General features: G+C 31.6%; 4 protein-coding genes across 4 annotated transcripts; 2 read left to right on the top strand and 2 right to left on the bottom strand.

Moving 5' to 3' along the window:
* The first annotated feature begins 3,667 nt into the window (after window positions 1-3,667).
* On the top strand, window positions 3,668-5,055 carry LOC101265975 (zinc finger protein 8). Its single transcript, XM_004249247.5, has 2 exons — window positions 3,668-4,348; window positions 5,020-5,055. The coding sequence occupies exons 1-2, from the start codon at window positions 3,668-3,670 to the stop codon at window positions 5,053-5,055; spliced, it is 717 nt and encodes a 238-aa protein (XP_004249295.2).
* A 2,810-nt stretch (window positions 5,056-7,865) lies between these two features.
* Window positions 7,866-9,575, top strand: LOC101265689 (large ribosomal subunit protein eL21z/eL21y). Its single transcript, XM_004249246.5, has 2 exons — window positions 7,866-8,200; window positions 9,098-9,575. The coding sequence occupies exons 1-2, from the start codon at window positions 7,964-7,966 to the stop codon at window positions 9,353-9,355; spliced, it is 495 nt and encodes a 164-aa protein (XP_004249294.1). The 5' UTR covers window positions 7,866-7,963; the 3' UTR covers window positions 9,356-9,575.
* LOC101265383 (probable protein kinase At2g41970) lies at window positions 9,558-12,383 on the bottom strand. The gene is made up of 8 exons (XM_010313852.4): window positions 12,207-12,383; window positions 11,754-11,973; window positions 11,237-11,487; window positions 10,966-11,092; window positions 10,602-10,875; window positions 10,223-10,355; window positions 10,056-10,142; window positions 9,558-9,961 (listed from the first exon to the last, which is right to left on the bottom strand). The coding sequence occupies exons 2-8, from the start codon at window positions 11,854-11,856 to the stop codon at window positions 9,836-9,838; spliced, it is 1,101 nt and encodes a 366-aa protein (XP_010312154.1). The 5' UTR covers window positions 11,857-11,973; window positions 12,207-12,383; the 3' UTR covers window positions 9,558-9,835.
* An 806-nt stretch (window positions 12,384-13,189) lies between these two features.
* Window positions 13,190-15,312, bottom strand: LOC101265083 (E3 ubiquitin-protein ligase SINAT2). The gene is made up of 3 exons (XM_004249244.5): window positions 14,915-15,312; window positions 13,816-14,202; window positions 13,190-13,618 (listed from the first exon to the last, which is right to left on the bottom strand). Exons 1-3 carry the CDS (start codon window positions 15,113-15,115, stop codon window positions 13,295-13,297), a joined length of 912 nt encoding a protein of 303 aa, XP_004249292.1. The 5' UTR covers window positions 15,116-15,312; the 3' UTR covers window positions 13,190-13,294.
* Window positions 15,313-15,604: the final 292 nt, after the last annotated feature.

The raw sequence follows: 15,604 nt of genomic DNA, 5'->3' as shown, positions 1-15,604 counted from the left end.
AAATTTTAACACATAATTTATTTATCGCACTTTCTGGCCCCAAACATAGATAGAAGTTTTGCAATGGAAAGGTTGTGAATAGTTCTATATATAAATAGTCCTTAACTTCTGAGACATAACATGAGTCTTTTATGTTATACAATAATTATCCTTAAGCATTTAATAATGCAACTACAATCCAAGGACCCCTTAGCCTACTTATGATGATTATGAACAAGGATAAAGACACCTTAACCACCATTGAACATTTGAAAAAAAATAAATATATAAATAGCAATGAATACAAAATTCTCATACATTAAAAACATAGTGTACTACTCTTTTAACTCCTCCGATCGTTATATTTTGCTTATTGAAAGTTAATTTACATTTAATTTATTTAATATTTTTAAAATTTAAATACCTAAAATTTATACTATGATACTATAAATTACAATTCTTCTTATATTTATATGATTTAATATTATATCTAAAATAAAAAATTTATAGAGTTTGTCTATTGAAAAAATGAAATATGACTAGTATATATTATATTGAAAAGCAAGGGAGCACAAGTGAAGACTAAATTAAAAGATTGTACTTTTTGTTACCAAACTTTGTTGTCTTATTTATAGTTTTGGCTTCAATCATATTGTACTTTTGTCACCATCTTTATGAACCCTCCAAATTCATTTTATTAAGGGGACCTCCACCTTATTATAAAGAACAAGTCAAGAGTTCAATATGTGGAGGAAGTGAATTGTAAAAAAAGAAAAGATATATAAAAAATCAATAATAATATTAATGGATTCAAATTATAGTAAAAACAATAATATATTATTAGTGATATAATTTAATATTTGAGATTTTTTTTCTCTTATGATGGTGATTGACTTATATACCCATATATTACATTTAAGACCGAACTGATAAACAGATTCGTAAACTTGTTGTATTTTCCCCTCGGGTACCTCAACTATGTCATTTTCCTATTGAATTATTGAACCATACATAATTTATTCCTTTTAAACACTGTTGGTTGATTTTGATAAGTTTTTCTATTGTAAATGTCTTCAATTATGTTCGTATTGTAATGATTTTGATTGAAGGAATGAAGACAAACTGTACGAATCTCATTTCTTTTCTAATATGTTCAAACGGCTTGAAGTAAAACACAATTATTCTGAAATATTTTCACTAACAATTGGACTAATGAGTTTTGGACAACATGCGTATCCTCTATCAGTACCCCTCACAAAAATCTGATTCCACATCAACCAACGGTGTTTGTTTAAAAGGAACAAATTATGGATGGTTCAATGATTCAATAGAAAAATAGCATAATTAAGGTACTTGAGGGAAAAAAACCAACAAGTTTAGTGATCTGTTTATGTATTTGGCCTACATTTAACATTTAGATATTATTTGATTGTTAAGACAAAAAAAAAAGTTAGAATTTTTTGTTTTACGCTCCTATAAGTTAAAAGAAAATCATTTAATTTTTAAGATCTCAAAATATATATTCAAGTTCATAAGAGCTAGACTATTTTTAATCGAGAAACCATTTACCGTATATATATTTTCGCGATCTATTCCATATATTTACTTTAGATATTCACTTAATATGCATATGATATAAAATTTTGAATCGAACTTTGATGTTATTGATTACTCGTTTTTATAAAAGTCAATATTTTGAGCTAGAATTTTGTACATATATATATATATTCAGAAGTGGGGGACGGAAAAATAAATTAAATTTATCATCTACCATATGTTTATATATACTCTCTTAAGTCAACATCTAATATTAAAATCAAAGAAAAAAAGAGGACCACTTTAACAGTGACATGAAGTGAAATTAATTAAATAGGGGAATATATAATTCATGTGATCGTCCTTTAAACTTGCAACTACCATAAGTTTTTTACTATATATATTGTATACCAAATGCTTTTATTAGATAACGATATTTAACATCAAACTGTATATATCATAAAATTCTCAAGAGTTTTCAAAGTTTGATCTTTTTTTAGACTGTAATAATTCCTAGTAATGCTTTTCTTATATATATATATATATAATATGTTTGGATATTGATAATTTTGATTCGTTAATTTTGTAAGTGCAATCATACGAGATCATTTCCTTGTTGTTCGATCGCTTATATATTATTAAAATGGGATGATATATAGCATGTTGCATTTTTCTTGCGTGGGAAATTATCATATAGTCTATATAATCTTGTTTTTTTTTTAAAAAAAAAATTATTATTATTTATGGGACCATGCATTTTGGTGAAAAGAACACAAGAAAGTAGACAATAGTAGTAAAGAAGCATCACCAACTATAAGTACATGGTCCTGGCTATACATATAGATTATAGACCCACACAAGAAAAATATATATATATATATATATATATATATATATATATATATATATATATATATATATATATATATATATATATATATATATATATATATATATATGCAGGTTGCATAATTAATTCAACCCAAAGTTTGGTCCCAAGAAATTATTAAATTATTTGAAATGAAAAAAACACTTAAATTTATTCTTAAATATCAATATGCGATTCACACAAAAAATTAGAAATAGACCTAATTAGATGAGTACTTGATTAACGTTACTAGTCAATTATGTAAATATTAGCTCATGAGATGAAAATTGGTTAAGACAGTATAAAGTGTCACATGGAGGATTGAATATCGAGAAAATGGAATTAAATAAATATTTATCATCTCGATAAAAATTATTATAACTGAGTAAGTAATTAAGAGTCCACCTTTGTGGGTTTTGTGATCATTTAACATTACTTAACATAATGAATTAAAATAATTTCGATTGAAATTATTGACAAAAAAATATCCGATATATATACAAATCCACTTGTCACTAGCTTTTTAATGGGAAACCCTAACATCAATAAATAACAATTGTATAGAATAAGATTTCCACAAGATATGTGATTGGCATATTGTCTGGTTACCATGAATATACAAATTAATGTATTGAAAAGTCAGTTCCCAAATTAATACATCTGACTACTTCCTTCATATATCAGTCCCACCCCCAAAAATATACACTAACATGTAATATATACACCTAACACACAAATAAATATGTCATTTAACTGTGTACAACTAGACACTTCAACATTTATAAAGTTAAACAATTACAAACAGAGGATAGATCTAGGTGGATGTTGGTGGGTTCGGACGAATCAGTATCTTTTTCATAGATTCTATATTTGTACTAGAAAATTAAAGAAATATATATGTATATTAACTCGTGAACTCCTAACAAAATTGACCGATAGTTTAGTTGTAAGAAAGGGATTGTGAAAATGTCTTCCACGCTAGAGTTGCGGATTCGAATCCCACTATCAACAAAAAGTTTTACGAAATTTACAATCTCCAAACTCCACCCTGCGTGCACGACATAATACAGGTTGAACGCATGTGTCTACTCATGTTTAACTTTATACAAATTTAAATATCTCATTGTACATGCATACTAGTGTTAAGTTCATAGATATCAGTTGAAGTCAAGTTATCTATATATTATATACTTCTCTAGTTGTGCTTCAACTTTATATATTCTCTCTTCTAAACCCTTTCTTCTTTATCCTTTCTCTCTCAATATACTGTATCTTCTTTTACACATGGAGAAAACCAAAGATAAAGAAACTCAAGATTTCATGAATGTTGAATCTTTTTCTCAACTTCCTTTCATGAGACCAACGAAAGAAAAAGCCGCGATTAGGCTTTTTGGTAAAGAATTACTAGGTACTACTATTCGTCATGAAGATCAATCAATTGAGATTCATGATAGTGTTGGAGATACTACAGAAATCAACAATAACAACAGAAAATTTGAATGCCAATATTGTTGTAGGAACTTCCCAACATCACAAGCCCTAGGAGGACATCAAAACGCACATAAAAGAGAACGTCAACATGCTAAGAGAGCTCAATATGCAAAATATCAGTACAACGCTTATTTTAATTCAGCGTTGTACAATACTAGTAGTACAAGTAGTACTACTAGTGGTGGTTTGTATGTGAATAATAACGGCCATAGCCATTATTATTCACAACAAATTAATCGCGATATAAATGAAAATCACCGTTCATTGTCAGCGTTATGGAGAGTACCTCATGTTCATCATAGTAGTATTAGTAGTAGTAGTAATTCTTACTCTCCTAATAATGTTTCTAATTTTGTTAGGCCAATAGTTTATAATAATGTTAATGGAGATTTGAAGAAGATTAACACAAAGAGTAGCTCAATTTCTTTAACCAGATTTGGGTATGAATTGAAGGAAGGAGTACATCAAGATCATGTAAGTTTAGATCTACACTTGTAAAGAGTACAATCCAAGCTATAGTATCGACTCTGTTTCAATTTGTTCGTCAATTTTGTTCATCTTATTTATTTATTTTTGGACCTCTTTAATTTAGACTAAAGGCGTTTTGATACATTATATTATACGTATTTTAGTTTAAGATTATAATAAGATTTCATTATCTTATTTAGTTTCTTAAACTTCATACTGTTAAATTAAACTAAGATTATATTAAGTATCTTAACTTGTTCTTAAATTTCTTTTTTAGCACTTCAGCATAACCTTGTTTTGTTTTAATCCTTTTTAACTCCACTTCTAATGTACCATTTTAATTAAAAATATTTATGATAAGTACGAGGTATCCATGGATTAGTTTGTACATTGCAATTACTATTTGTTAATTATCTTCAATCAATTAATAAAGTGGAATTCCACCATTAAAGTTTTGGAATAATTCATTTGGGATACATACACTTAATTTTTAGTTAAAATCTCTATAAGATGTGAATTCAAATTCAATCGTTTTCAATATGATATCAAATATCGAAGAAAAAAAAAAGTACTTTGGTAGCATAAAAGAATAATGTTTATAGAAATTCACATAAATTTTAAGCCATATATCTATTCCAAGTCTCTCTCAGCTTCTATTGTCCTTGTTCTGTATACAGGGTGGATCCAATGTTATGATATTGAGGTTTATCTGAACACAATACACTTGACATTGGAGTTGAGTATGTAGTGTGAATTCATGACTTTAAAAATATAAAACTATTCCCTTTCGCGATGTCTCGATTTATGTAATGTGCTTTTTTCTTTAGTTTGTCTTAGGGCCCGTTTGGATGGGCTTAATAAAAGCAGCTTTAAAAAAGTACTTTTAAAAGTGCTGAAACTTATTTTTAAAATAAGCAGTTATGCGTTTGGATAAAAGTGCTGAAGTTGTTATGTCAAACGTGAAAAGGGAAAAATGGAAGAAAGAAATGTTAGGGTTATATGGGTAATTTGGAGATTGTATAAAAATATTAAGCACAAAAAGATAAAAATGTGGTCAACTTAAAACAGCTTATAAGCTAAAAAAAAAAAACACCCCTACCCCAGCTTTTAACTTTTGGCTTAAAATAAGTTTTTTTAAACTTAAAATAAGCTATTTTGAGTATTGCCAAACAACTAAATAAATCAAAAACCAGCTTTTAAGTCAGTTTGACCAGCTTTTAAGCTGAGCTAAACAGGCTCTTAAAATGAATATTCTATTTCTATATTTAGAAATAGTCCAATTTTAATTAAATTCTTACTTATCTTTAATGAGATAATTTATAGTCAGACAAATATTTCAAATTCGATAAGTATTGGTAAATCTTCTATATATTTCATTATAATTTCTATGATTCAGATTAATATTTACTTTTAATCAAAGTTAAAATACAGAATTCCTAGTCCTCATAGATTAAAGGTGAACACTCACTGTTTATGATATGAATAATATATCATAATTTTTAATCTTGTTTGCTCTTCATACTTTTACACCTTAACATCAATATATTTCTTTTTTAAAGTACTTCGACTTAGTCAAACAATACCACATGAATCGAAATGAATAATATACTCTACATGAAGGGGAATGTTTTCCCCTTCCTCATAGAGAATTTTAGAATATAATATATATATATATATAATTTTGTGTCCTTCAACTCATGTAGGCAATAGTCTAAGAAATTGTTTGCTACTCTATATTAGGAGAGGAATGGAACACCACTTTAGTTCTGCATTTTTCATAAGAGGTATGAAAAGGGAAACAACAAGGAAAAAGCATAATTGGTTGAGATTTAGGACAACCTAGCTAGAGCATTGATGAAAGTGAACTCATTTGAAGACATTGTACCTACATATTCTTATTCTTTTTAGTTTCTGGTGTTCAATATTTATATTAAAATTTGATTAAATTATCTGAATTCATCGTTTTCGGAGGTGATGCTTTCAATAAGTTTTTTTTTTTTCTCAAAAGCTCGATGGAATCCGAAATATATGATTAAAGATGAAGAAATCTGAATCACTCTGTCACAGCCCGTAAATCGTACCTACATGTTGCTTTCAAGTTTCAATACAATCAATGCATGTACATCAAATAATTGATGACACCTCTCTCATGCTTTGGACCAGCTCTTTGAGTCTTCCATTACATTTTTATCAAATCTCAAATTTTCAATTTTCTTTCTATTGAGCTATAGATAATGTAAAAATATTTTATGTTATACCATATTGAAAATAAATTTTGGGTATATTATGACATTGAAGTTCAATCTATAATTACCATAACCACCACAACTATCCAATGGGTCCACTAGTAAATGCAACGTGTTAGGACATTGAAAATTGAAATATACATATAAGGACATAGATCTATGTAGACAAGATGATTAAAAGGGAACAAATGAACAAATAATTTGAATTTTGAATTTAGGACCACACACTACACCATAGAACAAAAAAACTTAAATGTATAGAGACATGAGTTTTAAACATTATTTTTTTTAGTAAATGATTTTCTCTTTTGAGATTTTTTTCTCAATCCCAACCTCAGACTAGTCAATCGAATATTGATTAATATGTAATCGGTTGAACACTATTTAAAAACAACTCTTCTGCTTCAAAATGAACTGTTCCAAATAACTTATAGATCTTTTAGATCATATTAGTTCAATGTTTGTTAGTAATGCTCAAAAATACATAATTAAATAAATATTAGACTCGAGTCTAACAATTTTCAAAAAAAGTAGTTTCTCTAGAGCTATATTTGCACTACTTATAAAAATAAAGCAACAATCTAAATGGCCATTCTCACAAATGCCCCCATTCAAATTTGTGGTATTTTCATATCATAATATCTCATAAGTTATGTCTTAAAAGGTAAAATGCCCTTGACACCAAAATAACAAACAACTCTTTCGCGACGTAAGTACTTTATATGCTCATATCATAATATTCCACAAATTATGTCGTGAAAGACACAACAAGTTATGTCTTTATTCAAGATACATTATATTCAAGATACATTATAGGGCAAAAGACAGAAATCACATACTTTTAAGATAAAATTACTATTTGTCCCTTATAAGTTTATAATTACAAAAATTCCTCAAACTGATACAATAATATAAGCGTTGATATATTAATTTGATGCGCGAGATACATTAATCGTTAAGTAAGATACATTACATTTTATACATAATACACAAATCTGATCTACGAGATACATTAATCTGATGCGCGAAAATGAGAGATTTTGGAGATTTGTAAAACTAATAGGAGATAATGCTAATAAGAAGAGCTTAAATGTGGGATTTTTGTCTTTTTTCCTATATTAGGATTATATCCAAGTGGACTCGTATTAATGTGAGATATCGGGCTGAAAGTTCTGAGGGCAACCCATTCACAGAGATGAAGCCCAATTAGTGAAAGAATAATTGGGCTAAACTACTAAAGCCCATATATAATCCGGCCCAACCCATTAAAAGCCCTATATACATTCGTCTCTTCATTTTGATTTTTAGGGTTTCAGTCGCTTCCTTCCCGCATACACAGTCACACACTGCACTCACCGGAGAAAGGCGGAGGAAAATGCCGGCCGGCCATGGATTGAGGTCTCGTACGAGAGATTCATTCTCTCGTGCATTTAGAAAGAAAGGTACAATTCACCTTTCAACCTACCTGAGAATCTTCAAAATCGGTGATTATGTTGATATCAAAGTGAACGGTGCAATTCACAAGGGAATGCCGCACAAATTCTATCATGGCCGTACCGGACGTGTCTGGAACGTCACCAAACGCGCCGTCGGTGTCGAAGTTAACAAGCAGGTCATCTCTCTCTTTTTACATACCTGATTATTTTTAGCTGCGTTTATATGAAATTGAATGAATCAATCAATGCATTTGCTCTTCAATTGTTGATTTGTAGCTTAAATTAGCCATCCGTTCGTATCAATTTGTGTTAAACTATCATGATCTCAAACAGATTGAAGTAACAGTATTTTCCGGAACAATGTCCAATTATATTGGTAACTCAGTTGAATTACAAGCTAAGCTGATGACAGAAATAACAGTAGAAGATAATTATAGAATAGGCAAATTCGTATGAATGAATTGAACTTCAGCTATTAAGAGCTTTCAGAGCCTTGAAGTGAAGCATTTTAATTTCCAAGTAAAATCAATGAATGGAGCTGTGTAGTAATGCACACTTACAGAAAGCCTCGAGCTTTGTTTATCGAATGTTTACATGGATATCAAATGCTGAATTGCATTTACAATGGTGAATATAAGGTTTTCTGATTCATTCATATTTAAGAAATCTCATTTTATTTTGTAAGTATCCACAAAGCCAGAGTGAATTTTTTTAAAAAAATGGAATAGTAAAATGTGAAGCTTGTGAACTCATAGAGCAAAAGGTTATCAATGTATGTATCAAATTGTCGAGATATATAGGTTATAATTATGTCTTGAGACATGAAATCTTCGTAGTTTCTACTTAACTGGAGCTTTTCTGTATATAACCGAGTCATTAGAAGACCACCTGCAGATGTTTTTTTGTTGAAATGATGAATTTTCATCATGTCTTTTCTGTTACGTAGTTTCGAGTATATCTTTATGTAGAAGTGTAATGGATTGTTAGTTGAATTGGATATTTGTTATTTGGTCCTCTAACATTAATGCATGGGATGCCTGTCTAACGGTTTTCTTTCTTGTTCTGGATCTCAGGTTCGTGATCGTATCCTAAGGAAGAGGATCCACGTTAGGATTGAACATGTTCAAGCTTCTCGATGCACCGAAGAAGTCAGAGAAAGGATCAAGAAGAATGACCAGATTAAGGCTGAGGCCAAGGCTAGAGGAGAGATTGTCAGCACAAAAAGACAACCCGCAGGACCCAAACCAGGATTCATGGTTGAGGGCGCTACGTTGGAGACAGTTACCCCCATACCATATGATGTGGTTAACGATTTGAAGGGAGGCTATTGATTTTACTCTGTTTATGCGCTGGTGATCGTTTACGATCTTTTATGAAATTGAAAGACAAGATTAGTTTTTTTTTTTGGTGTCACCTCAGACTCCGCATTTTATTTATAAATTTTGTTTACAATATGAATTGAAGCGTTCGTTGAACTTGATGCAAGTGCAGAAGTATCTATAAGTACTTGATTCTGTGCATTAATCCATAGAGTTTCCAGTTGAGCTATTATATTTCCTGTTATTATTTCATAACTTATAGAATGAAACTTCGTCGATCGACTTACATTTGTGTTAAATACATTGCTCTCAACATGTAAACTTCCAACATGTAAAATCGTTGGTATTCATAGCCACATATCACAAATAATCCAGTATTGGTGCAATTCTTCCATCTGTTGAAGCAGATTTGATTCAGAGTGCATAACCTTAGTGCTTCTTTTACAATTTAAGTGGCCTGGTTGATACTCCAAAGTATAATTTTTGTATTGCCTATGTATTAGACTCAGGTCCTGCTGGTTTTGCAGTGAGAAGTGGTTGCAGTGCCTTGACGACTATCGTCATATTTGGTCGAAAATCTGCCTCATATTGTACACAGAGTGCTGCAACAGCTGCCATCTGAGAGGAAAATATACCGTTAAGAGTTACATTGTCAGTGTAAATAAGTTAAATCTGTTTACAAAATACTAGCAGCAAAGATGAGTAAGAAAACCTTAGCAATTGCTTTTGCTGGATAGTCATTGTTTAGCTTTGGATCGACACATTGCTTCACTTTGTCTTCACTCAATCTTGGAGTTGCCTGCAGAAAATTCGAGTATGAATCAGCCGACGGATGGTATAGATAGGTTCGATGACAAAGAGGTAAAGGTAAGAACCTACCCAAGTGACAAGACTCTGTTGTCCTTTGGGCATTGTATGATCTACTGGCTTTCTTCCCGTCAGGAGTTCCAAAAGAACGACTCCAAAACTATAGACATCGCTTTTCTGTGTTATCTGTCCTGTCATTGCATACCTGCACAAAAGCTTGATCTTTATATTTGTTATATCTACTTGTGTTTTATGTTGTTATCATGGTTCTTGTCAGTACTAAATATCCTTTTTGTGTATGTCTAGTATATCTAACGGAAACAGCCTTTCTACTTCTGAGGTACGTGTAAGGTATATTACACTCTACCCTTGATCCCCAGAACTCACATTGTCGGACTATACTGGATATGTTGTTGTTGTTAATGCAAACTCAGAATGCAGCAGGACTTACTCTGGAGCATGATAGCCAAATGTCCCCAAAACTCTAGTGGAATGAAGACGAGCTGCTGTATCGGAAGTCTGGTTTGTCAAGTTGAAATCAGCAACCTTAGCTGTAAAATCATCAAAGAGAAGCACATTGCTGGATCTGACATCGCGATGAACAATAGCTGGCTGAATTTTTTCATGTAAGTATTCGAGGCCTTTTGCTGCACCAAAAGCAACTTTAACTCTCTGATTCCAGGTAAGAACTGGACCAGGCTCCGCGCCTTGGACACCTTTTCTACCTACAACAAAAACATCCAACATTCAACTAAATTGCCTCAACAAGTCATGCATTCATAATTATTTTTACTTGACGGAACGATTTCACATACCATGTAATACATCATGTAGAGATCCCATGGCTGCAAATTCATATATCAAGATTCTATTGTTTGCTTCTAAACAATACCCCATAAGATTCACAAAATGCTCATGCTTAAGCCTTGAAACCATTGATAACTGCAACAGTCGACGAAAAAACAATCAGATTTCAGGTATACTGAACATCCTTCCTCGGAAAATTATACTGTATATGTTACTTTTTACACATATACATCAAACTTTGAACATCTCTTATTGAAATTTCTGGCTTCGTCACTTCACCTGTGCTGTAAAGTCGGAATCTGGTTCTGGTGAAGAACTAGTATCCAACTTTTTGATTGCTGCTTCCTGTCCATTGCTTAATTTAGCAAAAAATACGCGTCCATATGATCCCTCTCCGATCAAAGCCTTCTGACCAAAGTTTCCGGTCAGTTTATTCAGTTCGTCCAAGGGTAAAACCGGTATTTCGATAGGTAAAACTTTCTGTGGAGTTCCATTTCTTGTACCACCCCTTGGCTCTGCTCTATCACTAGCTACGATACCAAAAAAATGAACTTAAATTTAATCCATCATATTCTTATAGTCAGACAAATGTATAATATATGTATACATAGTGTATATCAGCTCGTTTGTAAATATTTTTGACTGAGTGAACAAATGTGTAACTTCCCCTAACAACCACCTAATGCTCTAACTTTCTAAAAAAGCAAGTAATATATAAGACGGCGTGTCTTTTTGTATATATTGATTTGGTGTAAACATCGAGTACAGATAAAAAATATTTCGAGTAAAAACGTACCACCACCAGCGTAGGGATTTCCAGCTCTAGGAGGTACTGTATTTTGGTTAGACGGCGGACCGCCGCTGTAAACGTCTTCTTCTCTACCTCCACAGCAAGACATTTTTTTTGTTCAATTATGGAAGGTTCAATATCTCTTCCAAAAATGTTGGTTTTATATATCAATCCATATAAATTTCAACAATGTAATTGAATTTTATATGATGCACAAAAGAATTTCCTAGGAAAAAATTAGAAAATATTAATTAAAACACTTTCAACAAAAAAAAAAAATTGAAACAATACACAACTATTTTGTCTATCATGAAAATGAGGACAATATCGTATAGATACCTATCCACCAATTCATCGTCAATGGCGTAGTCAGAAATTTAGATAACGATATTTCACACGTAATTATAACTCGATGAAACACAATATTTTATATTGATAAATATGAGAGATGTTACATACCAAAAATCTTAGGGAAAAGAAGAGCAATTAATGATCACATGGAAGAATTAAGAGATTTGTTTCATTGCTGCATTTCTCTTTTCTTTTTCTTTTTTTGGTTTTTGTAATTTTGATAATTTTCTTTTCTTTTTCTTTGTGTTGATGGGGAAAAAAAAATTAATTTTCTATGTTTAAAACGGGAAAGTCGCATGAAGTCTTTAAACCATTAAAACCAACACATTTTTACGTATTAAATAAAATAATTATAGTACGTGATTCCCTTCTCTTTGCACGTCCTATATTTTCAATTATTATCATGCACTTTCGTTTATCGGTATAATTTCATAGGTAAAGTAGTATGCAAAGATTTTACCCTTGTGTTCAACTATATCAAATATCTGAATCGTTAAATCTCTTTATAACAACGTACAAATATTCCTGGTTGCTATCACAAAATGCTATTATAAAAAACATATACTTCATCCGTCCACTTTTAATTGTTGTGGTTTCTATTTTTAGAGTCAAACTATAAAAACGTCGACATTTTATGATGTATTTTATCATATTGATATGCAAAAAATTGCAATTTATAGTATTTTCATTGACTTTCAAAAGACGCAACATGACAAATAAAAGCGAACAGAGAGAGTAGTATAATATAACATGAAAAATAGTTCCAACTAAAATGATCATTTTAGTAAAAAATGTTGTTAGAAAGGATTATTGTTATAATGAGGTCTGACTAGTTACAATCGAGGTTCATAATTTTTCTTGTGTTATCAAGGTGGGGAAGGGAAAAGCTCGGGATTGGAAAAAAGGCGGTGCTTATTTTCCAGATACTGTCATTGCTTATTGACCATTTCTTTTATAAAGAGAACTTTGCTGAAAAAATCAACTTTTTAGACTGAAATGAAAGGTTAGAATGACATATTTTTTTTTTCCAAATGAACAAATCAAAACTTTAGTTCATTCAAATTAGAGTACTATGACTTCCAACTTACATATTTTGGTTTGTGTTTGGTACAGGGGAAAACGTGTTTTTCCCTCGTACCATACACAACCGTTCTCTTCAAAAGTGATCTTCTGAAGAGTCGACACTATACAATAGCTTAGGCACTCTCTTTCCATATACGACCTATGACCTTCAACGTAAGCTCTTCTCCGTTCCCACCTGAGAAGAAAAATGCTAAGCTTCTCGGAATAATTAGTCCATCTTGACAATCGCGGACTTTACCATGACTGTCTCGTATACTCCTAGGAACACCTTGCCATGTTAACTTACGGCCATAACCACCAACTTGTAGACTATAGTTGAACATTTTGGCCTCGTTGTCCTCTCCCATGAATCGCAGAAAAGCTATGTATACCGGTGTCATACCTAGTGAAAACGCCTCAAAATGTAAGACAAATTGTCTTCCAAAACAGTCGAAAACCTGCATTTGATTGAAACATGTTAAGTGTACAATCACAGAACCATAACACAAGATATGTGAATCCGTCTATCCAACAGATTTCAAAAAGTTCATTTTCGAGTACTCCCTACAACTAAGAGATCAATCCGAGGAACATTGAGCCAGAAAAATACTCTGTTTGAGCATAACTATAGCTGTTAAAAGTAGCAAAAACTTACTGTTAGCATCCATATTGCATTGTCAACTTGTTGTGCATTTGATTTAACATATCGATGATTGAACGTGCAGCCACTATGCATATCAACTTTGTGATCCTCCTTGAGATGCAACATGAGTGTTGGAATGTCCCCTTTTATCGAGCATTCTGATCCCGCGTAAGGACAGTGGTAAGGCCTAAATTTGCAATGTCTTTCGTGTTTGAGCTTTCGATAGTAAGGTAATATTTTGTGACAGCCAAGATTTTGATGTCTGCAGGGCAGTTCAAGTGACTCTGCTACTTTCTCTAAGGCTAAACACCTTATGTTTCCAAGTTCAACTTTGCAAGTTGGACAGAAATCTGTTGCTTCAATTTTGCAGTTTGTGCATAGTGTATGACCATTTGGACACTACAAACAAAGATTGTGAGATGAAAAGAATCAATATAAAAAATGAATTTCGGTTATATTTTTCTATCTGTCAAAGTATTGCTGGTAGAGTCACTCGATATATGTGATAACAATTATATTAGTACTTGGTGGACTAACAGTCGAGGTGCACACAATAACGCGATCCACAAACTGACATGTGAAACTCACTCTTTACTTGAGAATATAGAGGGGAAACATAGCATGTCACAAGAGTGAGATGAGGTTTGGAATCCGAATGCCAGAGGGACGCCTAGCGAGCCGGGCTTTTAGTGATGAGGCCTTATAATTGTGAATTACCAAACCCTACAACATCCTGAGTAAATGGTAGTGTATATGTTGTCCCTAATTTCCAAAGGTACCTATAAGAAAATTACACTATAAAGAATTTATTGTCAATTATGTTGTTCAGACTCTTTAAATTAAAACATATTGTCGCGCCTATGTCTGATCCTTTAAAAGACAATATTTTTAAAAAGTACAAGCAACATAGTTAATCAATTACTTCATATGTAAACTAACAACAACAATAGGATTCTTCTCATCTGTCCTGATCTTGGTGAACGGAGTTACCTGGTACCTATTGCCGATAGGAAGTGACAAGTATCGTATGAAATTAGACGAGGTACACGAAAGCTGGTCTAAACACCACGATGATTAATAAGAAAAAAACAATAGAAGGAGTAGTAATTACCTGGTAAAATGGAGGATACATGAACCTTCTACAAATTGGACACTCAAGCAACTCATGGATTGAACACTTTTGAAACTTTTCACCAATACATGTAATACTTTTCTCTAGCTCATCATGTATATTTGTTGTATCAAATCTTGAAACTTTTTGCCATGATTCTACAAGTTCTTTGCAACTACTAACACCACCACCAGGAGCCATATTTTGTAAAAAAATAAAAAACTTAGACAATATTACTTTAATTTAACATAAATTAAAATAACCAAAGATTAAATACTTATAAGTCCAAATCTATGGTAGAAAAAACTTGAAAGACTAGAAAATCAAAAAGAGGAAACAACGTTAATAATACGCTAAGAAAGACCATATATACTTGTGGAAGTCCAGATGCTCACTTTGACTTGGTATATAGTTGGAAAAGACTATTTTAATATAATAATAATAATACTAACAACTACGCCCCAGTCCCAACTCACGAGCAAATTAGAATCGGCTATATCAATGTACTAAAACAAAGTTTTGATATATAGACGTTACGTTGAATCATTTCCATATCTTCGTGTGTTTATTTATTTATTTTTTGACTCTCCCTGGTTTTGCTACTAACCGGTTACATGAATCCTTACTGACTATGTTAGTATTCAATACAATTAAATTCATCTCAAAAGCCCTGAGTATGGAGAAAATCTT

This window comes from Solanum lycopersicum, chromosome 10 (genome assembly GCF_036512215.1).
Source record: "Solanum lycopersicum chromosome 10, SLM_r2.1".
Lineage (NCBI taxonomy): Eukaryota > Viridiplantae > Streptophyta > Magnoliopsida > Solanales > Solanaceae > Solanum > Solanum lycopersicum.
This window is presented reverse-complemented; position numbering and strand designations above follow the sequence as displayed.

Excerpts from the sequence above, each read along its gene's own strand:
- LOC101265689 (XM_004249246.5), top strand. The coding sequence starts at position 7,964 with ATGCCGGCCGGCCATGGATTGAGGTCTCGTACGAGAGATTCATTCTCT. Across the intron at positions 8,201-9,097 it reads GTGTCGAAGTTAACAAGCAG|GTTCGTGATCGTATCCTAAG; the intron begins GTCATCTCTCTC and ends TCTGGATCTCAG.
- LOC101265383 (XM_010313852.4), bottom strand. The coding sequence starts at position 11,856 with ATGTCTTGCTGTGGAGGTAGAGAAGAAGACGTTTACAGCGGCGGTCCG. Across the intron at positions 11,488-11,753 it reads AAATCCCTACGCTGGTGGTG|CTAGTGATAGAGCAGAGCCA; the intron begins GTACGTTTTTAC and ends TTGGTATCGTAG. Across the intron at positions 10,143-10,222 it reads AACAGAGTCTTGTCACTTGG|GCAACTCCAAGATTGAGTGA; the intron begins GTAGGTTCTTAC and ends AATTTTCTGCAG.
- LOC101265975 (XM_004249247.5), top strand. The coding sequence starts at position 3,668 with ATGGAGAAAACCAAAGATAAAGAAACTCAAGATTTCATGAATGTTGAA. Across the intron at positions 4,349-5,019 it reads AAGGAGTACATCAAGATCAT|GGTGGATCCAATGTTATGAT; the intron begins GTAAGTTTAGAT and ends TTCTGTATACAG.
- LOC101265083 (XM_004249244.5), bottom strand. The coding sequence starts at position 15,115 with ATGGCTCCTGGTGGTGGTGTTAGTAGTTGCAAAGAACTTGTAGAATCA. Across the intron at positions 14,203-14,914 it reads TGTATCCTCCATTTTACCAG|TGTCCAAATGGTCATACACT; the intron begins GTAATTACTACT and ends CTTTGTTTGTAG. Across the intron at positions 13,619-13,815 it reads ATGCAATATGGATGCTAACA|GTTTTCGACTGTTTTGGAAG; the intron begins GTAAGTTTTTGC and ends AATCAAATGCAG.